The 24,093-nt window shown below is 39.9% G+C and overlaps 1 protein-coding gene across 1 annotated transcript; it reads right to left on the bottom strand.

Annotated features, from left to right (window-relative positions):
- Positions 1–791: 791 nt before the first annotated feature.
- Positions 792–23,823, bottom strand: noc2l (NOC2-like nucleolar associated transcriptional repressor). The gene is made up of 18 exons (XM_077514968.1): positions 23,219–23,823; positions 22,778–22,915; positions 22,495–22,696; positions 22,186–22,420; positions 21,329–21,419; positions 21,141–21,219; positions 20,895–21,005; positions 20,618–20,731; positions 20,346–20,534; positions 17,907–18,046; positions 17,631–17,742; positions 12,968–13,081; positions 7,702–7,803; positions 7,263–7,406; positions 5,074–5,187; positions 4,802–4,940; positions 2,625–2,699; positions 792–1,058 (listed from the first exon to the last, which is right to left on the bottom strand). The coding sequence occupies exons 1-18, from the start codon at positions 23,302–23,304 to the stop codon at positions 922–924; spliced, it is 2,322 nt and encodes a 773-aa protein (XP_077371094.1). The 5' UTR covers positions 23,305–23,823; the 3' UTR covers positions 792–921.
- Positions 23,824–24,093: the final 270 nt, after the last annotated feature.

The raw sequence follows: 24,093 nt of genomic DNA on the forward strand, positions 1-24,093 counted from the left end.
GGACTGAATGAGGAAATGAATTGTGTGTGGCTCAAAGGAGGCGGTTACAGGGAAAAACTCGAGGTTCATTGTGACAAACCGACTACTGACCAGGTTAGGTTGATGGACCATGTTTCTATGGTAACTGACCGAGAGCTTAAATGACCTCTTTATGAAACAGACTTGAGTTCCCTCTTATCCTCTGGTTTCAGTTACGTACTTTTCAGGGTTTCTTTACCCAGATTTCTCACTAAACCTGCTTCGTGAAATACACCCGAAGTCTTCAATCTTGGGTTTTACGGATTCAAATTAGGGTTTTAACCCCAATTTTATAGGTGGGTTACAAATGAAGACAAACTACTGGCAGGATTTCCCGATATAAGCGCTAAACATGGGTGTTTGTGTTCACGCCACGACGAGGACAACCCAATTTTGTAGGCTTGGTGTTTGGACGTGGAAAGGCGTGCAGGCAGGAAGACAGCGGTCCGAGCGAGAACTTGGCAGAAAAACACAGCAGCCTGTGTTGCCGCTCTCCCACCTGGGCCCGGCTTCTTGGCACGGCATCAGACGCCACCCCGCCAGGCCGGCACGCCTCCGCTGCCTCGGGCCTCCACCCCCCCTCTCCCTCTCCTTCCCTACATACTGGCCTGAGGGAGCCTGGAGGTGTGCAACATGGACCTGCAAGTGCACTACCGATATAGATTTGCATACTAAATAAAGCCAAGTTGACCATCAAATGTTGCTGTTTCACAACACAGTTTGTGTATTAGATTAGGGGTCATATTTAAAAAAAGGCAACAATGGGAACATAGGAGTGTTTATACGCGTTTATGCTCTATAAAAAGGACAGTAGAATAAGTTTGTACTGTACAGACAAGTCAATCCAACTTTCAAAAGCAAAAGACATCTTCTGCATGTTAAACGTTTTCCCCAACGAGACGCTCAGTCGTCGTCGGACAGCTGCAGGTCCTCCACCACATCCTCGTCACCTTCGGCCAGTTTGATGAGAGCGGATGACGACAGCGGCTGAGGGACCTTTGACGCCTCCTCGCCCCTTTCATCGTCCTCCTCTTTCTCATCTACACCAGACAACAAAATTTGATTTGAAGGTTTGGTCAGCTTGATACCTGAAAGTGGACAGTTTGGCTGTTTTTTTCCCCACGTTTCTCTGCACTTACCACCACAATTGACTGGAAATGATGTTAACTTTTCAACTTTCATTTTTGAGGTTTTGTAAAAATAAATACATTTGTCATATCTGCAGAACTGTAAGAAGTTTGTGAATGTGAGTGGGGGGTTGATTAATTTGACTACCACTGTGCTGTAAAGATTACAAGAATAAATTGGAACTCATATCCACTTTTACAAGAGTTATTTTATAATATGTGGAAAAAATAGATGAGCATTTTTTTTTAACAAGAAAAAAAAACAAGGAAAAGGTTGAACAAGAAATGAAATAATGGTTATCGGTAATAAAAATAATAATAATAATAATAATAATAATAATGACATTTATCAGAAAAAGTCTAATTTGAAAACTACTGTAAATATTACAAAAACAAGATTATTTTAGCAAAAAAAAAAAAAAAAATGCCTTGATGCCTTTTTTTTTTTTTTTAATCCAAACTGCTGCTTGTGGTGAAGTGAGTTGGGTTCACTGTTGACATACAGCACTCATATCTCAAGTTTGCACTCACAAGTCAAAGAAAAAAAAATATTTGAGTGAACAACTTAGAATTAAGAATACAAAATGTGCTTAAATACGTAAGCGAAGCGTAGAGCTGCTAATGTGGAGTAAACGTTTTTGGCTGGCGAGTATGTTTGAACACACTCGCAAATATGTTCGAACGTACTGTATTTTAATATGTTCGAACATACTCGCAAATACGTTCGAACGTACTCGCAAATATGTTTGAAAATACATGTAGGCTACATGCTACAAAGTTAGCATACCTTCCCATAATGCCACGGGGTATTATTTGCACATATTTCGATTGCTGTGGTACTCAACTGCACAAGTGCAATACCCCGCTGCATTATGGGGTGAAAAATGATGAACCTAAATCACGCACGACAGACAAAGTTACGAATGAACACTGTTTTTTTTGTCTACATAATTTTCCAATGAATTGGTAATGTGGACTATAATGCCTAAAAAACGGGGTTTTGTTTTCACTCACTTCGAACATATTTGCGACAATGTTCGAACGTATTTGCGACAATGTTCGAACGTATTTGCGAGTACGTTTGAACGTATTTGCGAGTATGTTCGAACGTATTTGCGAGTATGTCTGAACATATTTGCAAGTATGTTCGAACATATTTGCAAGTATGTTCGAACATATTTACAAGTATGTTCGAACATATTTGCAAGTATGTTCGAACATATTTGCAAGTATGTTCGAACATATTTGCAAGTTTTGCGAGTATGTTCGAACATATTTGCGAGTATGTTTGAACATATTTCAATACATTCGAACATATTTGCAAGTATGTTCGAACACATTTGCGAGTATGTTCGAACGTATTTGTGACAATGTTCGAACATATTTGCGAGTATGTTCGAACATACTCGCCAGCCAAAAATGTTTACTCCACATTGGCAGCGCTATGCTTTGCTTCCGTACGTATCATTTTCCACCTACCTGAGTCTCCATCGCTCATGTCAGACAGCCCTTCAAGATCTTCCTCATCATCTGACCCATGGCTGCCCTTTTTATCTAGACACAGATAGAGAGACAAACGGAGAACATTACAAGCAGGGAACAAAAAAACATTTTTTCCCCTCTGTTGACTTTCCCCAAGTTTGCGTTGCTACACCGCTGACGTTCTTTGGAGACACCTCGATGTGGGCCAAGCATCAGAGGCAGCTGCAAAGCGTGTGCGTGTTTCTTCCCCCCTCCTCCCACAGATGGAACCCAAAGTCGATTACAGCTGCCGCCGCCTGCGCCGCACAAACACCCGTGACAGTTTACTACTGGCAATTTCAGACGTCTTCGGCTCACGGCCTAAATATAGCAAATGGAGATTGCAGGCAGGTTTCATAGCAACACTTATGATGGAGGTTGTGTGCGTGTGTGTGCGTGCGCGCACATGGAATAGCCAAAGGGACAACGGGGGTTCACAAGCTTTGAAGTTGAGGTGTGATGAGAGGCTGAGGGAGTCGACGAAGACACGCACGCACACTACAGAGCCGTTTCCTCACGTCTGCTACACTGTGCGCACGCACACACCTTAAATACAGACACAAACACGGATAAAAATATCACGCACTTCCTCGCCGTCAAAATTCAATGCAACCCACTCTGACTTGCTCATGGTTCCACTATTACTACTTTTAAGGTTTCCCCTAAATGACCTGGAGGACTTCTAACCCCCTCCCCAACTTACACATACACAACCTCATTAGCCACTCATGCATGTTCCAGGGCCATGCGTGTCAACAAAGAAGCTTGTGAAGACGAAAAGGCTGGTCGACGACGTTTGTGTTGGTGTGCCGTCATGTGTGCGCGCACGCCAACGAAAGCAAGAGAGGAAGCCGCCACCTCTGGCTGTTCCACTGGTCTGGTTTGAATTAGGAACTCCAGCAGGGAGCCGGGCCCGTACTTCCTGTCGACGGAGGTCAGTTTGTGTTTGTACTGGGCGGAGGAAAGAGCAACCAAAGGGAGGGAGGGAAGCACGGAGGGGGACGGCTGCACGTGCGTTTGTGGGGACTCTCCCGACAATCAAGTCCAGATGCATTTAAAGGGGGGGAATAAAAAAATCCCAGCCGCCTACTCCTCTTTTCCTCTGTGACCTTGGCCAGGGATCACTGCCGCCACCCCCAACTTCCGTGGATGTGTCCCAATTGACAAGCAAGCCTATGGACAAACACTACAAAAGAACAAGGGGAGCTAATTACACAATGAGATTCCTCCCATTTAGTTCACATAAGAGTGAAGTAAAACAAAGGACTACAACAAGAAATTGAGTCCAGGACAAAAACCAGACTTGAGCTGACATCACCTTCGGAAACTTTGCCTTCTCTCTATGAATCAAAACATAGTAAAACACCGCCTCCCAGAGGCCAACATGGGTAGTACAACATCTCTTATTGCTTCATTCACCACAACTCAACTTTATTTATAAAGCACTAAAAACAACATCGCCGCATACAAAGTGTGAAAAACATGGATATGCAAAAACAAAGACAGTTAAAAAATTAATAACATTAAAACAGTAAACACCATAAAACACTAAAACGATGAAGAGGCTCATGCTGAGTCATAAGCCATAGAATAAAAATGTGGTTTAAGACCAGTTTTAAAAATGGACAGATGTTTAGCGGGAGGTCATTCTGAAGAATGGGGCCGGCTACAGAAAAGGCTGGATCCCCTCTGAGCCTCTGCTTAGTCCTTGAAATCTCCAGTAGCGTCCAGAAAGTCAACGCCATACAGGCCTTGATTTTTTTCTTCCATATAGGACGAATGTGGTCTGAATGAGGAAATGTACTTTTTGCTCCGCGGGATATAGATCTGTAAATCTTTCTTAAGGTGGAACCCATGGGCCGCAAATACAATGAAAACAGCACGGGGCATAAAATTGAACCCTGTGGAACACCATATGACAGGGGCACAGCGAGATTCAGAGTTGCTAAGGATAACACAAAGGTTTTGGGCTGCCAAGTGTCGGTACATGTGTATGTAGGTAATGTGTGTGTAGGTAAATCTAAAAGTGATTAATAAAAACCACTTTTCTCAAGCCTTGATTCCCCCCCCCCCTGGCGACACTGGGTGAAATATGAGACGCTTTTTAGGGTCTCCAAATGACTGATCCCCCTTACCTTTGATTTTGAGTCCTGTGTCATCATCATCATCATCATCAGAGTCGCTTTCAAACAAACCCTTAAATTCCTTCTTGTCCTCTGCTTTCTTCTCATTAATCTTCTTTCGCTTAATCTCAGGCAAATTCAGATCTTCCATCTTTACAAAGCAGAAAGCAGTGTTAATGTTGTTGTTCTTTTTTCTCTCTCAACGCTGCCAGTCAAAGTAAAAGCCTTAATTGATTTGCAAGATGGGTCAAGAAAGTTTGCGCCGTCTTGGGTTGGATATTTACCCTTTCTTTGCCAGAGATCTCCAACAGAATTTCTTTCTCTCTCAACTTCTTCCATTGGATGTAGTATCTACTTAGAGGAGTTCCCTCCTTCTCAATCTCCTTCTCCCAAGCAACCTGACGAGAGCGCAAGGATCAAAACAGCTGAGCTACATTTACGTTGGTGAATCACTCCAACCCAAATTTCCACCGAGAACATTTATATTTGCAATAACAAATCCTATATTAATATAGATCAACTCCCATAATTCCAATGTCATATGAAAGTTGATTATCAAACTATCAATCAAGTATAAAGAAAAAAAAAACAATTTCTAATGTAATATAAAACATTAAAACATATACAAGGCATGCTAGTTGGCTAGCATATAAGCTAGCATAGCAATTTTCTACTTCCTTGGTAACATATCTACAAAATAATATTCAATATTTCATATCATTTATTGTGACAAAAAGATATTGCCTTAGAGTCCAAACAAGGTGAGAGCAATTAACAAATAGAGGAAGTAGAAAGCTACTCTGCAGTCCCATATTAGAAAATAAAAAATCTGCTTAGTCATCCATCCACGAGCAGTGATGATAATCTCTGACTATCGCTAATGTCAGGCAAAAATGCTTGGACACCACTGGAGGCCATTCTACTAAGAAGGTGAGTCTGCTTATACACATTATTACCTTTGCTTTTGGCTGAGAGGTAGTGCAGTGAAAATACGTAATAAAGTTTTACAGTAGTTAACTATCTTAAATTAAATGAAGGTGTTAATTGTGGTTGTCAACAAAACATCAAGTTCTGTATGTACCCTTGTTGCTAAACCATAAAATAGACATCAGCCTTGAATCATTAATGATGTTGGCTCGCAGCCTAAATGGCAGCCTGTGGCCAGAAGGGGGCCGTGGCCTTTTGCACAGCAGCAGCAGGGTGACGTCCCCTTTCCTCTGCCTGCAGGGACACCTACACCGCTGCTGCTCTGTTGCCAGGACGTGGATGCCATGGTGACAGCATCCAATGAGACAGCAGTGGCGGCGGCGTTAAGACCGCTGTGGGAGCCAAGCTGTCTGTTCATTTAGCAGCATTGATGTGTTTGCACATCTGATTGCCTCGTCTACTTCTAAAACACTAAGGACCATCTTTTCATGACTACTTTGACCACGCTGATGGCTTCTGACATGCAAAAATAATGATGCAATGGTGGAATATGAGTAACCGCGTCATAAATCTGGTGCTGTGATTGCTGATTAATTGAGCAATAATTATGGAATGATGTGACCTCTTATCCAATCGCGTAACTTGTATCAGATATCATCCAAAACCAGTTGGCTCATTTCTTTGAAACCGATTATGTTTCAGATATATTTGAAGTTTGAAGATTGCATTTAAATAAATCCTGGAGAAGACCGATGTGAAACATCTGCACACTGAGGTCAAATCACTAAAAGAGTGATTTTGCAGCACATGTTGTGAGCTGTCAGCAAGCTCATACTGAGCTTTTTGCATTAATATATAATGTACATCCGCTCCAAATAAAACCATGTGTAGCAAGCATACTAGAGTTTCCCTATAGTTAAATGATCTCACAGTGGGTGCAGAAAAGTACCAGTGGTATTGGTACTTAGTTGTTGGTGACTACTCAAGAGTTGAATACTGGTAACTGGGAAATCAAGTAGTATCAAACGTCCCTGCCCTGGTGTCATGTGTACTTCATGTTTTACATGACACTACATTAATTAATGGTGGATTTCCTTGTATATTTACAGTTAACTTAAAAAAAACAAAAAACAAAAACAGGTAGTGGTTACCCCTCATTTGAATAATACTGCCTGGTTATTTCAAATTAATGTTAGCCTGATCCTCAATTTATAGCCTGTACAAACCTGTAATAAAGGTTTTATGATGGCAGTTCTGAAACATATTCCTATATATTATTGAATGATTATTGATATTATTGACATCAATGAGTAAGTTTGTTTTAAAAGTTGATAATTTGATCAAATTCTGATTCTGATCAAATTGGTCAAACCCCACTGTATTCTGGATTTTTAAATAATTTTAATATTAACAGTGGTTTTTTTTGTTGCCTATTCAACACTTAAGCATAATGTTAAAAATCTGTATTTCAACATTTATAATAATAATAATAATAATAATAATAATAATAATGGGATCTTTTTCGAGCCCTTTGTTGTCCACTCACCACAGCACTAGCATCGGCCACTCCGAAGGTGGCGCTTTGTCGTCTTGCTGCAATGTGGTCGCTGTTCTCTTGCACCTTCAAAAGCAGCTGGCGTACTGACTTGCTGTAATTGGCCACTTTGCATTCTTTCAGGAACGCTTTCAGCTGGAGGAGGAAGATCGTTAGGATGGGGGGAAACAGCACTTGGACGTTTAATAATTTCTATTAATAAAAATAAAATTGACTATCCACTACCAACAGAAATGCTAAAAAACTGTCACAGACTATCAACATGTATACCAAATGACCTTTCATCTTTTCTCGGAGAAGGCACAACGCACATAAAGCACAACTAAAAGTGTTGTTGCTGTCTATACCGTGTATATATATATTGTATGTGGGTGTGTTGAACTTAAAATGACTTAACATGAGGACCACAACAACAATTAGTGGATGTTACCTGAAGGACGGTGGGCAGAGCGAGCTCTGGGAAGCCAATGGAGCTCGCCTGAGTGTGGAAATATTCCAATATCAGGTCATAGAGCTGGTCGATCAATCCGTCCTACAAGAGTTTGGAGGGGGGAAAATTAGTTGCATACTGTACAAAATTGGACATGCCTCTGTGTTATTCAAGTAGTTTACACACAAAATAACTGATTAAGTAATAGCCATGCAAATCATTGCTGTACAAGCTGTTTAGGAAACCTCCAAATGGAATTTGGGTTTAACTTTGGCGTCAAGACACACTACACAGTGTGGTAGTTTAATACAATAATAAAAAAATAAATAAATAATAATAATAAAAAAAAATAGTATTTTAAATGACCTATTTTACCAAAATGTGACCTATATTTGTAAATGGTTTTGTCTGGTTTTACAAATAAACATTCAGGAAGCGCTGATAGACTTTCATAAGTGTATGTGTCTGTCATGAGTGTATGTGTCAGGTGCAGTGTTGCCGGTAACTCGTTGCGTTACTCAAAAAAATTTGCTTTCCAAAGTAACTAGTAGTCTAACGCGTTACTTTATTCTACTTCTTCCTACTCCCTTGAACATATACATAGATATTTATTGGATGTTTCTTTTATTTTATTTTTTTACTTTTAACTTTATGTGTTTATATAATTATACGTGTATATATGCATATGTTCAATAAACTTCAAACTTCAAACTTCAAACAAAGTAGTCTGATTAAAGTTACTGTCCAGAGATTCAATGCGTTACTCCACATTTTCATGAAGAAGGCAAAATAGCTCACTGTTGTAACAGTCACAAACAACCAGTGTTGCCACAGTTACCTTGAAAAAGTAACTTAGTTACTTTACTGATTACTTGGTTTTAAAAGTAACTAAATTGCGTTACTGATTACTTGATTTTAAAAGTAACTAAGTTAGATTAAAAGTTACTTTTTTAGTTACTTTCAGCAGCTGCCGATAACACCATCTCAACATAAAAATAATGCAGTAGAAACGGAGTTCCAAATACTTTATTGAAAGTGCATTTTTAACATGAAAATAAAGGTTTTTTTTATGAAAAACAAAATAGGCAGTCTCTCTTGACTTCTTGTAACGTAAATACTTTTTATAAATCAAAAAATAAAAATCTATCCAGGTTGAAAATGAAAATCCCCTAAATTCCTCTATTGTTTGTTTGTTCCGCTATTCCAGTGTGTACACATGTATCAGTTTAAATATTTATTAGTAGTTATTGACAGTTATAATTGTTTTTTGGTTTGTTTGTTTTTTCTCTTCAAAATAAGGATCAGGAAAACAAAAGGTTGATAATTTAATGTTAAATATAAATATTTAAACTTTAGACAGACACCAACACAATTAAACAGAATATTTGCACATTGTGAAGTATTTCAGAAACATAAATTTAAGACATGAAATAAACCTACCGTCCAGCCAAAAGAAACATGAAGCCACCTTATGGAACAATAAATCTATCAAACACATTTTAACCACTTAATATATGCAAAAATATTTCCAAAAGTTCATTTCCCTTTTTAATCAACAATTTTTGTATTTAACAATTGTTTTTTCTTTTGTCATCACTTTCATTTTTGGTTAATGTATGACATCTTTTTTTTTTTTTTTAATCTGAGACACGATGATGACCACAGAATCACTACTGTTTATATTTTGTTTTTTGGGCTGTCGTAATCGCGGGCACGTCTCAGTTCTCCTATCTGCTGCTCATGCTAGTTGTAGACATTGACAGGGAGCCACAAACTGAGAAATGAGATACTTGCAGTGTGCTTTTAGCTTAGCTGGTGTGTTGGCTGTGGGACATACCTGTGTCGTCTGAATCCATGCATTGGATCGTCACGGGAGTTGTTCTTTTTGGCTCGCGCGCAGTACCAACGCCGGCCCGGGACATACAAGTGCACCGAGAGGACTCGATAGCCATGGGAAATACCGAGATGTACGGCACCGGCTTCTGCTAACTATCTCCATTTGTATGTTGTCACTCGTTGCGCGCGCGCGCGCGCCGCGCGCGCGCCGTGTCGCGAGCACGGAAACACGGAAGTAGCTTGAATGGTGATGCTACTGAAATGTAAACAAAACAAGTAGAGCACGGCGCAGAACTCTTGCTATTGTTATGAAAACCATAAAGCCTCACTCGCAACCGATACGGTCGTTTAGCTCCCCTTGACGAACGATGGTTTGGTCGAATCGTTTTTTTGTTCCACCCCTACTGAAAACGTAACTTGTCTGACGTCACTCCCCCTGGCGAGAGGGCGGAGACGACCTCATCCCATAATGCTTCACGGACCAGTTGAGGATGGAAATAAATTTTTTTTTTTACCACTTTTATGGTCCATAATGCACACTTTTTTTGTTGTGTTGTGTGCCTGTTGGTTAATAAAACTAGTAGTAAAAGTATCATCACTTTTGTTTTGAATGTGCAAACCATTCATGACCAGACCATGGCTGAATTCAGTGTGGTGATCAATGACTTCTGCCTCATCTTTGTAGTTTGCAGTAGTTGTTTGTGACTGTTACAACAGTGAGATAGTTTGCCTTCTTCATGAAAATGTGGAGTAACGCATTGATTCTCTGGACAGTAACTTTAATCAGACTACTTTGTAGAATAAAGTAACGCGTTAGACTATTAGTTACGTTAGAAAGCAACTTTTTTGAGTAACGCGTTACTAAGTAACGCGTTACCGGCAACACTGCAAACAACTGCCGCTAACTACGAAGATGAGGCGGAAGTCATTGATCACCACACTGAATTCAGCCATGGTCTGGTCGTGAATGGTTTGCATATTCAAAACAAAAGTGATGATACTTTTACTACTAGTTTTATTAACCAACAGGCACACAACGCAACAAAAAAAAAGTGTACATTATGGACCATAAAAGTGGTAAAAAAATAAATAATTTATTTCCATCCTCAACTGGTCCGTGAAGCATTATGGGATGAGGTCGTCTCCGCCCTCTCTCCAGGGGGAGTGACGTCAGACAAGTCACGTTTTCAGCATGTACGAGTCGACTCAAGTGTTCACATTTTTTTTTTTTTTTTTCCTCGACAAGATGGCGTGCGCCGGTGTGTCTGGCGACTCACTTGTCTTGGCTGTTTGTTGATGGCGCTGTGAGCTGCAGCAGCCGTCTTTGTCTTTCCTTTTGTCATGTGGCGTTTCGTCTTTTGTGTGGACCCGATTCGGACTGGACTGTTCTCGGCGGTTTGGCCGTGATATTCCTCGCGGGATGGTGCCCGGCGGCCGCGCCCATTCAGCGGCATGCCTGCACTAGCACGGTTTCTGTTGGCCGAGTGTCGGGGCCATCCGACTTCCCCACTGGGCACCTGTGGGTGGCTTGTGTCTTTTGCGCCAGGAGACTTAGGCAGCATTTTTCACAGCCCCTCTGCATGGAGGAGAAGCTGTCGCTGCTGGACAGTCTGCGCTGGTGAGCTGTATGGATGGCGCTTATGGAGTGGACTGTTCTCGGCGGTTCGGCCGTGATATTCTTCGAGGGACAGTGTCGGTGTCTGGCGGTTGCGCTCATTCAGCTGCATGCCTGCACCGGTACGGTTTCTGATGGGGAGTGTCGGGGCCATCCGACTGCCCCACCGTGCACCTGCTTGTGTATTTTGCGCCAGGAAAACGGCAGCATTTTTCACAGCCCTTCTGCTCGGAGGAAATGTCGGCGCCACTGGACAGTCTACGCCGGTTAGCTAGGATGGATGAGGACGCGAACGTCGCCGCTGGGCGCGGTGGTGTACGCGGGTCGTGGAGTGGATGGTGGTTCGGCGCTTGGAGGAGAGGCAGTTTGGATGGGACTGGAAAATTGGACCATTCTATTTTGTGTGTATGGTGCTCATCGCGAACGCAGCAGCTGCTTGTTTATGAGCTAGCTTATAAGCAAACTTAGCTTGTAGCAAATGTGTGTGACGTCATGCATGCTGAGATCACGTCTCTGATCAACTGCTGAAAGGAGGCTGATTCTGTCCTCTTTCATCTAAAAACTGCTTCCAACATCAAAGCGTATGTAGGGATGGAAGAATGTTGATTTGTTGTGATTGTACTGTATTGGTGTTAATGTTTTATGTTATGTTTGTTTTTTGTCTTTCTGTAAAGCGCTTTGTGACAGTTCAGGCTGTTTGAAAGCGCTATATAAATAAACTTGAGTTGAGTTGAGTTGGTTTAGCGGAACAAACAGAGGAATTAAGGGGATTTTCATTTTCAACCTGGATAGATTTTTATTTTTTATTTTATAAAAAGTATTTACGTTACAAGAAGTCAAGAGAGACTGCCTATTTTGTTTTTCATAAAAAAAAACTTTATTTTCATGTTAAAAATGCACTTTCAATAAAGTATTTGGAACTCCGTTTCTACTGCATTATTTTTATGTTGAGATGGTGTTATCGGCAGCTGCTGAAAGTAACTAAAAAAGTAACTTTTAATCTAACTTAGTTACTTTTAAAATCAAGTAATCAGTAACGCAATTTAGTTACTTTTAAAACCAAGTAATCAGTAAAGTAACTAAGTTACTTTTTAAGGTAACTGTGGCAACACTGGTCAGGTGACAGCCAGGTGAGACAAAGTGCCACCACAAACCACGCGGGAATAATCTTCGAGAGCCGTGCTGTTATCCTCTTGAGCGTGGTGACTTAGGGACAGTTTTAGAGGCCTGGAAGGAGAACTTTGAGTGTTCAATCCCCTTATGTGCCACACATTTGGCACACAATGTCAGAGGTGTAACAACATAGCCAAGGACTGAACCACTTATCAGATCAGCTGCTCTTCCTCAGCGCAACAAAGATCAGATGCAAATTTCTAACTGTGGTTATCTGGGCCTATCAATTTACACCAATGTGACTACCCTGGGCGGCATGGCTCAGTGGTAGGGTGGTCGTCTCCCACCAGTGAGGTTATAGATTTTGATCCTCAACCCTGGTGACCATGTGGAAGTGTCGTTGAGCAAAACTCAAAACTCACTGTCGCTGAACCTTGATTTGCTCCTGGCAATGCGTTGCAAGGAAGAAGCTGACCACTGGTGTGTGTGTGTTTTTTTGTTTTGTTTTTAAGATAAATAAAACCAGAACTCTCCTAAAAATGGCAATATTGTACTCGTCTTGGAACTATATTGTTTTCTACTTTTCACACATTTCAATTATCAAAAAAAAAAACTTTCTACCTTCCATCACGAGTTCCTCTATTTTTAATAAAAAAATATTGTTGCATGTGATGTTCAAACCCCCTCTTTTCAAACTGATACCTTGTACGCTTTCTCCACCAGGTTGACTTTGTTCAGCTTCAGGATGACTGCAAAGTTGATGGGCTTCTTACTCATTCGTGCTGGTTTCTTGTTGAAGTCCACTTGCTGAAATAGCTGTGAAGGAAAGCATTAACATGAATTGTGAGCCAGCAGCTCCAAAGTTATCATACATAAGAATGCCACTGTGGACGTTCAGATGATTCTAATTGTCCACCAGTTTACTAAACTCTTCAAATACTACTTGTCTTTCAAGTGGGAAATTAGACCAAATATGACATTTACCTTCCAATTTTCAGAAACAAAACTTCGATCCATATTTCTTCATACGACATAGGAAAAAGCTACATCTAGCCTCATCTTCCCCAATTGTTTATTCTGCTCCTTATTATGAGTGTGACATGGGTAATCGGAAGCTGATAAAACAGCACATCTACCAAGCCCATCCGCTAAAAAGTGCTGTGATGCAACACGAGGCATCCATGTCTTCCAAAATGGTTTCACCATACCTAGTTTACTCCTGCTGCCAGAGAACTTCCTCACATTCTAAGGAAAACATTTTGGACCATGCCAATGATAACGATAATCTCGGTGGTCAATAATTATCGGCAAATATCAACCAATTCGACGTCAAACAGATAAAGCGATAATAAAGAAATCCGCCAATAATTAATGACAATTAACAACCAATTTGACGTCATACAGATAAACCAGATAATAAAAAGAAATCCGCCGATAATGGGTGGGGTTTGGGGAGTGTGGGCTTTCTTTACTGTGTCTCCCAAAATGTTTTTTTGTTGCATTTTTAAAACATGACTGTTTTGTTTTGGCAAACACAAAATGAGCTACTGGTTGTCTTTTAAGCAGAGATATCGATAAAATTCAGCTTTATGGTGCTTTACACAATGTTTCAATATATATTGAATAATAATTGTACATGTTAAACTTATAGTAATACTCGAACGTATATTTGTATTCAAGTTAATTTTGCAAACAATTATTGGCTTATCGGTTATTGACATCGGCACTTTCTAAATTATTGGTTTATCGGTATCGGTTGAAAATAGCATCGTCATGCATCCCTAGTAGTAATTGCAAAATGTTGACAAGATGCCTTAGATCTTGATGATACAAAAATGAAATGTTTGGTCTTAGGTTAGGGGGTACTGTTACTGTGGGTTATGTTTACTGTGCTGTTGTCCCTCTCTGCCAGAGGGTTGTATTGCCACCTTTAGAATGTCCTTTTGTTTCTAAGTTGCAGGCAGCTGATTGGTGAGTGAAAATTGGAGCTTCCTCTGGCCCTACTACCAATTGTACCATTCATCCTGATTCTGTTTTTCATGACTGCATCTTAAACCCATGTTGTACATAAATACATACTTATGTAAAAAGCCATTCAGGTAGGTAAAGTGGTGGGCAGGCATTTTTATATTCAGTTTTTTTCTACTGTTAATGTTTGTTGGGAGCCTGGTAAGAGACTTATATATACAACAGTTGGGTTATCTAATACCCTCGCCCTTTTCAAACAAGACAGACACAACACAACAATGTGGGAGAAGTGAGTGTTGGGTGATGAACTTTACATCCTGGAATTTAACACCCGGACCGTGGTATATTGGAATTCCCTTACAGGCAGGTGTCATCCTGTTACGTCCATGATACTACCTTTGAAAGTGAAAAATGTCAAGGTCAACTTTGCCCCCCTATTCAATGTTCGTGCCGTTTCAACACAACAGCGACAAAAATAAGGGAAAACGCTGGTTTTTATATAGGCCATGTAAAAGGGGCACTTAAACATGTGGAGCCAGACCAGAGATCGTCCGTGGTATATGGGCATTAACAGCCACCTGCCAAAAAGAAACAACCAAAAACACTGGATGTTCATTATTGCTGCGACGATGCAGCAATAATTGCATTATTGCACTTAATGTAGCTTTTAGAATGATCGCCATCAGACCCAGTGGTAGAAAATGCACGTCCTGTCAAAAGTTACAAACTCAATATGGAAAAATGAACTTAAGTGTACTGCTTTGTGGAAACATGGCATTTTGTTATAAGGCTAAGAAATAGTGGAAGCCTTCCAAATATGAAATATAGATAGACTTAACTATGATTTCATACAATAGATACAATTCTTTTTTCTATAGTGTTTAACCGTTTTCTTTTAGTGTTTAAATGTTTTTATTTGGTAGTTAATACATTTTTAGCTCCAGTGATTCCTCATGGGGGAGCCTCCACACTGGGAGGGATGGCTGGTCTTCACCCCTCTCACTGTGGACGAACTCCTCCTGGGTGCCTTTCCTTACAGGGTACTTCCATGCCCTGCCATGTTGTGGTTTTTGTGTGTCTGTTGTGTTTTGGGTGTTTCTGTGGATACGATCATGGGGACATGGGGGGGAGTGGTGTCTTTTTCTTTTTCTTGTATTAGGGATGTTCAGCACTTTGAGATGAATTTTGAATGTATGAAAGGTGCTATATAGATTGATTGATTGATTGATTGAGACATTTGCATGTAAAAGTGTATTCCAATGGATATCAGTATTTTAAAAATTTTAAATATTGTTATAATAATAACTATTCAACTGGTGTTAAAATTCTATGTATTTTTTTGGCCTGCAAGACAGTTCAATGGAAGTTCAATGTTCTGGAAGCGATGGACTTATGATATAATGAAGCCAATCAAATTTGAATATTACAAGAATAAAATAACTTTACCAGATTCAAGTTGTAAAACACATAAAGGTAATTAACAGTAGGAATCTGATAGTTTCAGCATAAGCTTGCATTAAATTGCGTATCTTGTCAGGTTACACTTTAGTATGATCATAAATTTAATTTCCCCTTGAGGTATTAAAAATTAGGTGGAACGGTGGCCGAGTAGTTAGCAGATCCACGTCACAGTTCTGAGGTACAGGATGCTAACCTGGGCACTGTCCTTCCTGTGTGGCATTTATACAGCTTTTCTGCGGGTGCTTGTGTTTCCTCCCACATTCCCAAACACATTCTTCTTAGTTAGTTAATTGAAGTCTGAACTGTGCATAGGTGCGAAATGTGAGTGTTGTTTGTCTATATGTGTCCTGCAATTGACTGGTGACGAGTCCAGGATGTTTCTTGCCCTCTCGCCAGAAGTCAGCTGGTACACCTGCAACCCTAACGAGGATAAGTGGTATAAAAGATTGATGGATGGATAAGATATTAAAATAAGCCAAGCAAAAAAAAAAAAAATTAAATAGTCAACACCATCATGAGATTGATGAGTGTTATGTGTGAACTGATTTCGAACAACACAGACTGTAATATTCCATTGGTAACGTACAGCCTAACATTTATGTCCCCACTTTATGCTACGGTCATGCGGCACATTTTAAGGCTGTGAGAGAACATTCCAGCCGGCGCGTCGACTATTCGTCCACATGCTTTTGCTTTCTGCACATGGCGCACAAGTGAAAATGTGCTGTTTACGTGTTTTGAAGCTATTTCTGACACCCGCTTATCATTGTGTGGTTCCGTGCGCCTGTGTGGTCGTTAATGCGCTCAGTGTGTGCGAAGCAGAGCGGCGTCGCTGGCCGCCGCTGTCTCTATAAACAGAGGATGTGGTGGCGGTTTGGGGGGTGGGGGACCAGGGGGAAGTGGGACAGCATGGACCAACCCTGATGCATGCATGCACATTGCACACACACACTGCTGATGCAAAAGCTCCAACTTGACACCCCCATGGAGAGGCAAGAACACACACAGCCACACCGGAGGAGGGAGCATCTGCCACTCCTGCCCGAATTAAATCACTAGCAGGCAGCGCACCTCAGCTTACCTTAAACAAAAGGAACAGTAAATGGTAAAAGCAGAGGAAAAAAATGTGCATCACAAATGGTTTTGATGTTGGGGAAGGGAATGGCGGGGGGGATGTTAGCTAAATGGGGCATGGCCTCTGCGTGAAAGTACGGGTAAGAAGGGGGTGTTGTGTAGGGCATCGGCAGACAGGATGTGGTCTGCAGAGCGTGTTGAGACCAGAGTGTGAACCACAACCATGACTTTATCGCTTCTGTCAAACTGCTACATGCACAAACCCACACAAAGACCACTCCTATTGGGGGAAGCTAGTCGTTGCTGTTGGCAAAAAAACACTCTCTTTTCTCGAACAATGCGCACGCACAGCACCCTGTGAAGAAGTTGTCAGTTGGTGACGTACCATTTTAAGGCAACAAAGCTCTCTGTTGTTCACACAAAACACACTACAGGGGACGGGAACTACATTTGCTCACCACTGATGGTCGTCCATATTAAATAGTCGGCAAGACATTCTAGCAAATCAGCCTCAATACTGTCTCTATTTAGAATAAAGACAAATGACTCAAAAGTGTATGTAACAAAAAAGTATGTATGTGTTGGGGAACACCTGCTGGTGATAGGTGTTTTACTGCAGCACAATTTTGTACCCCCCAAAAAATAAATAAATAATTAAAATCAAAAATCACTGCAACAAGCCCTCAACTTTCTTATATATGTTTATCTTGAACGGTCCCAAACATGGCACCTTATTTTGAGGTGGCAAAATAAAGTACATTTTAGGATCACTGGAGAAAAACTAGAAAGCTGCCAGCAACTTTGGCCACATTAGCATGCTAGAAGTGGACAAATGAGGCACTAGAGTGGCATGGAGACTCACCTCTACGAGGAAAGGGAGAACCGGGATAAATGTGTTGGTGCTGCCTGATAGCAGTGTGAGGGCTCTGCAACAGTGCATCCTCAGAGGATAATACCTTGATGTGGGTACCAACCTGTTGTGGGACAGAGCACAGTGATCACTGTCGCCACCTGCTGTTGGTAAAACATACAGCAGCTAAAAAAATAACATAAAAAATATAAATTTTCTGCTGTTCTCTTTAAAAATTAAAAAGGAGATGATTGGATAAAATCACTGTGATAAACTAAAAGTACTTACTTGATTGTACCAATGATGACTTGGCACAGTGGATAGATGAGAGGTTGGAGGACGTCACTGGGGTGCAGGGTGCTTAGTACACGACACCACAGATGCAGACAGTGGATGTACTGCCAGTTGTACACTGACTGGTATGTTTCCTAAGGTACACAAACGGGCAAAGTTTCATAGGGTTTATCTCCAGTCTGGTAATGTTCCTAAAACTCCCCGCTTCTCAAAACATTGAAAGCGACCCAGACATTGTTCTCATACCACCATATTAAGGAGCATTTATTTGTCTTAAAAACACATATTGAGAAACAAGAATTGAGCATAGAGGAGGTTCCACGGGCTAATATTGAGGGACCTCTAATGTATCCTCTGCGAAGTCTAGTAACTCCTTGACGGTGACATATGACCAAGGACTTACACTAGCTAAGCGGAGGGTTAGAGGAGATCGAGCCTTTGCTGTTGCCGGCCCCTCCCTTTGGAACGACCACTAAATATTAGGCAGTCCCCATCGTTATCCTCTTTTAAAACACATCTTAAAACACATCTGTATTCTTTGGCTTTTGGCGCACCATGAGACTTGTTCTTGGTGTTTTGTGGTGTGTATGAGTTTTATGTTTAGTCTACTTATTTATGTATCTCTTTATTCACTACTTATTTATTTACTGATGTAAAATGTATTTACTTGTAAAAAAAAAACAAAAAAACAAAAAACAAACAAACCTGTATTCACACTTCAAAACGTTTGCTTTGTTCTTGTTTACTGCAAAACTGATGTTTATGTACAGCACTTTGTATACAGCAACGCCTGTTCTTAAAGCGCTTTATGAATAAAGTTGAGTTGAGTTGAGTTAACACCACTGGACTGTTTTTGTTATTCCTTGATTAAGTTTGAAAATACCCTGTACATACACGACTGTCTGTTCTATTCTATATGATACCAAAATGACTAAATTACACTGGCTGATGGTTACTTTGTAAAAGCAACCAATGTCTAATGTTTTGGTTGTCTTTTTTTTTCTCTTTTTTTTTCCCAAATGCATTTGGCCGCATATTAAAAATGTAATTTTTGATGGTTCTTTTTTTTGTATTCATAAATGGGTCATATTTTCCCATAACTACTGTTGCTGAATTCTGACTTGTTTAAATAGAATCAGTTGATCATGTTTCTTCTAACAGTTCATACTAAAAGATAAATAAAAGCATGTATTTCCTACTGATAATGTATGAGATCAATATTGGTGTTGGAGAATATTCTAGCAATATTGGTATAGGAAGTGAAAAAGCTGTTCTAATTTCTATAAACAATTGTCCCTCCTCCCGCCTCACTCTGCTCTGCCAAGCTGCTCATCTCCTTGATGAAATTTCTTCTGGGAGGTGCTAGCATGTAAACAGAGGAGCGAGGATGTAGGAAGTTGCAATTATAGAAACGAGATGAGCTCATAGTATCATTGACAAATGCTATGTAACATGTTCATGACAAAAATGTCACAAAATGGCATCAATATCATGTATTGACAGTGGAACTGTTCCTCAATTTCGGATTGTTACAAAGATGGAAATAAACATGACTCAACATCACAACACCATTAACTTAAAAGTTTACTAACAAATAGGGGTACTGAATACAGGACTGTCTCAGAAAATTACAACATTGTGATAAAGTCCATTAGTTTCTGTAATGCAATTAAATAAGCAAAAATGCCATATATTCTGGAATCATTACAAATCAACTGAAACATTGTAAGCCTTTTATTGTTTTAATATTGCTGATTATGGCATTTTTTTTTTTTACTTGGTCTGAGGAAATATTCTAATATTTTGAGATAGGATATTTGAGTTTTCTTAAACTGTAAGCCATAATCAGCAATATTAAAATAATAAAAGGCTTGCAATATTTCAGTTGATTTGTAATGACTCCAGAATGTATGGCATTTTTGCTTATTTAATTGCATTACAGAAAATAATGGACTTTATCACAATATTCTAATTTTCTGAGACAGTCCTGTATTATGTAAGTGTTTTACCCTCATAGTCGTAATGCCAATACTATATATGTACCACAACATGTTATATAGAAGCTAAAATGTTTAAATGTTATAATCTAAAACACAGATCTCAAACTCCAGTCCTCGAGGGCCGCAGTCCTTCATGTTTTAGAGGGTTTTCTCCTCAAACACACCTGATCAGCCAGCTCTGCAGGAACCTGATAATAATCCTCATTATCTGATTCAGCTGTGTTTGAGGAGAGAAACCTCTAAAACATGCAGGACTGTGGCCCTCTGGACTGGAGTTTGAGACCTGTGATCTCAAAAAACAACACACAAACGAAAACCCCCCACCCTCTCCCCACAGACACACATTTCTACGAGACAAAAAGTTGCAATAATTCAAAAATAAATAAAATAACATTTGGATAACTTTCATTCATTCGCATGATAAGAAACCAACCTTGTTCTTCATGGTCATGGCATTCCTCAGATGGATGGCGAGCTGTCGGATGTAGATAAAAGCATGCTGGTAAGTGGCCTGCGTGTCCAGGGCGTACATCTCTGTTAGCGTACGCTGCATGAAGTTGATCATGGGCAGCGCATTTGGAGATGTGAACTTGCAGTTTTGCACATAAGAAATGTACATTTGCTAGGGAGAGACAAAGTTACATTTATATCCTTACAATAATCCATGATGAAATAATGTCTTACTGTATCTTTTTTGCTACTCACTTTCAGAAGGGGTGCCAGATAAGTTTCTTGCTTGTGTCTGCAGATTTTGTTGAGGGCCAGAAAAGCAAGGACCCGACTTGTCTCCTCTCCGGTGCTCCATTGCTTTATCAATTGCTGAACACAACCGACATGACGTGAATGAACAAAAATTTGAAGTTGACACGATAACGATAGAAAATTCGCAATCCATGCAATGATGGTGGTGTTGACTTATTCATGTCCTTCAACAGATTAACACAATACTACTATTCTACATCTATCTTCGCATCAAACCTACCTTAACAAAGTGCCGACACTGTTTGGGAAGACAAAGAAAATAAGGTATGAGCTGATTGGCGTGTCGCAGGACAGCGTTGATGACTGTGGCCTCTGTTAGACAGGATAACAACTGTGGATGGAGAGCATCAGACAAAACAGAATACACAAGTGTTTTAATGTTATGAAGAATATGTGAAGAACAACTTCAGAATTGATCAGCTCTTTCCCTACAATCGACATCACATAATGATAGCCACAAACAAACCTGAATGACGCCGCTGACATACATCTTAATGTCCAAATGATTCTTCTGCCATTTCTTACTAGATTGTGGTAGCACCAGCCTAAAAACAACAACAGCAACAGAAGAAAGTCAAGGATTTATTTCCATCGACACTAAAGTAGATGGATAGCCGGTGGTAGAATTTGGCAGATATGAGATTCTCAGTATACCGTTTCTGGTCTGTATCTGCCTTTAAGTCGAGTAGCCGCTGAAAGGCACCGTAAATGTCTCGGATGCAGAAGAGGACCAGGGAATTAAACACTGTAGACAGAGTTAGGGAACATGGCAACTGTTAATTACATCACTACTTCTACATCAATAAAAGCAGATCAACAGCAGTAAAAGATAATACAGTCAACTCCCACATATTCGCTGCTTGGCATTTACAAATAATATATTTAGACATTTTTGGAAATTATCCTTATATGGTCTGAATAGCTTGGTTAGGTTTAAGTATTAAAAGTGTAAATTGGCGCCATCTGGTGGAACTTCAGTGTTATTGCTAGGTTTAATTCAAATAAAACAATGTCGTTGCCGGCTTTCCACAAATTGTCGTAGTGATCGATTTATTTTCTGTACCTCAGTAATATGCTGTTTACCTCTTCCACTAACTAAGCACAAAAGCCTCTTTTAAAGACAAGTTATGAGCTGTTATAATGTTTTGTGTACAAAACAATGTAGAGAATATATGCTGATGTAGTTTTCATTGCTGTGAGCAGATGTTAGTAAATTGTCAAACAGTCTGTAGTCTTGTAGTTTTAACAAAGCATGGTTGGCGTTTAGTGATTGAAAACTACTAGTCCATATTGAACTCATTTATTAACGCAGATGAATTTGCCTTAGTGATACGAATCATACGACTCTTGTCATTTGACAAAACTTTCGCAATGTCTTCAGTGAAATAATAATGCAGTCATTTTGCATGGAGATAGAGGGGCCGAAGAACTCTACCTAGATTACTCAATGGTTCAATGTTAATATTACAATATCACCAATGGTCCATGTAAAATTACATAGCTGTTCTTACCTAAACTGTCATCCACCTTGTATTTGCACTGGGTAGCTTCATCACCCTTTGTTGTAGCAACTGCAGCCTTGAAGGCTTGGGTGATCTCTCTGATGAGACGGGGGGAAGGTTCCTTTTTTAAAGCAGCTTTCCAAGATTGGATCATTTTTTCAGTGACTTTAATGCCATCATCTGTCTTCTTGGATTTCTTAGAAGCTTTTGGAGCCTCATCCTCTTCCTCGTCATCGCTGGCCTCCTACATGAAAGGGTGGTTTTGTTGTTGAGAAATAGCTTATGAATGTATAATTTACACAATGGTGTCAGACCCACCTCCAGCATGGAGGGCAGTGCATGGTACTTGCCCTCATCATCATCATCATCATCATCATCATCCTCGGAGCTATCAGTGTCTTCGAAATTCAAGAGGTTCTTATCATTTTCCTCCAGAAACTTGTAAAACTCTGGATCTTTATTTTTTAATCTGGACAGTTGTTCCTTGTGCTGGGAAGCTTGACCCTGCTTCACTTCATCCCTAAAGGGAAAAAAGATGCATTGATTCACTAGTAAAATTTGGATTTTGATTTACATTACATTTGACAAGTGAGATAATTACTTATTATCGTTCTTCTTGCCCTTTTTCTTCTGTACATTCTTCTTCTCTCCAATTTGCTTGGAGGATTCAGTTTCAGTCTCATCATCTGAATCAAAGCCCGACCGCAGGAACTCATCTAAAGTGAGGTCCTCTAGTTTTCTACGACAGATATAACATATCTATAAATCATCTTAGGTAGATGGTAAAACAATAGTGTCAAGCATCGTCATCAAAAAGAAGCGGGGTCAGTACATTTCATATGCAGTACAAGAAACAAGTTATGTGGTTTGTTGTTAGCAACAACTAGCAATGACTTCCTCAAGCTAGCAGACTAGTCAGCCACGTTAAAAAAAAAATCACTTTTGATGTTCACCATTGCCAAATCATAACATCGAGTGCTTCGGTAAGACTTGCAAAGATATAACAACAAACTAGAAAAAGAGTTTGAAAAATAGCACGAACCGTTTCCCTGCCATGCTGTATTCAACATGTGACGCCGAAGACCAATTACCCACAATGCACCGGGTGCTGTTGGTTTTGTGTTTCATGGACAACTGGGATGCTGGCTCATTGATTTATTTTTCATTTTATTTAGACCTTAAACATGAACGTTTAATTCCCTCAAATATACGCAGTTATTGAATCCCCCAAAAGTAAATTTAACAGTAGAGGACTGTGTTTATATTTTGCAGCCATAAAAAAACACAATAATAATAATAATTCGGCGTGCACGAGAATCTAAAGTTTATCGAGTTGAATTGTGACGCTGCACGAGCTTTAAGTTGTATTCTTTGTTTACAGGTAATTTTCCATACACCAGCTTGTACAATGCTGGGAAAGTTCACGAACAGAAACAATTCGCAACTGTCACCGACAGCGGCGGCTGCTAAGTACGAGCGTCGCGTGGCGTTACAGACTGCCTTTTTACCTTCCGCTGGCAAAAGATATATTTTATGGCAGCCACGTGTGACTGTAATCTATTTTAATGTAAATGGAGTTATGTGATTTAATGTCATTTCAACGCTAACCAAATTAACTGACCAATGTTGTTTTAAAAGAAGGCCAACCTTTCGCGCAAGCGCAGTCACATAATTGAAAATAACTTCCGGACTCTGAGTCTGTGGAGGACCTCTTAAGGTTGCTTCTTTCAAATAATGTACTAATGTACCAGCCTAGTGATCGTGAACACAAGTTTTACATACGCTATGGATTGTTTTAAATATAAGTATATTTTATTTGAAAATCTCTTACTTGGATAGTAATTGAATACAAATGTTAGTTCTCAAACTTGAACCATATTATAATTTTTTAAAGAGAACTGTCTGTTCTACCTTAAC

The sequence above is a fragment of the Festucalex cinctus genome, chromosome 2, assembly GCF_051991245.1.
Source record: "Festucalex cinctus isolate MCC-2025b chromosome 2, RoL_Fcin_1.0, whole genome shotgun sequence".
NCBI classification, from domain to species: domain Eukaryota; kingdom Metazoa; phylum Chordata; class Actinopteri; order Syngnathiformes; family Syngnathidae; genus Festucalex; species Festucalex cinctus.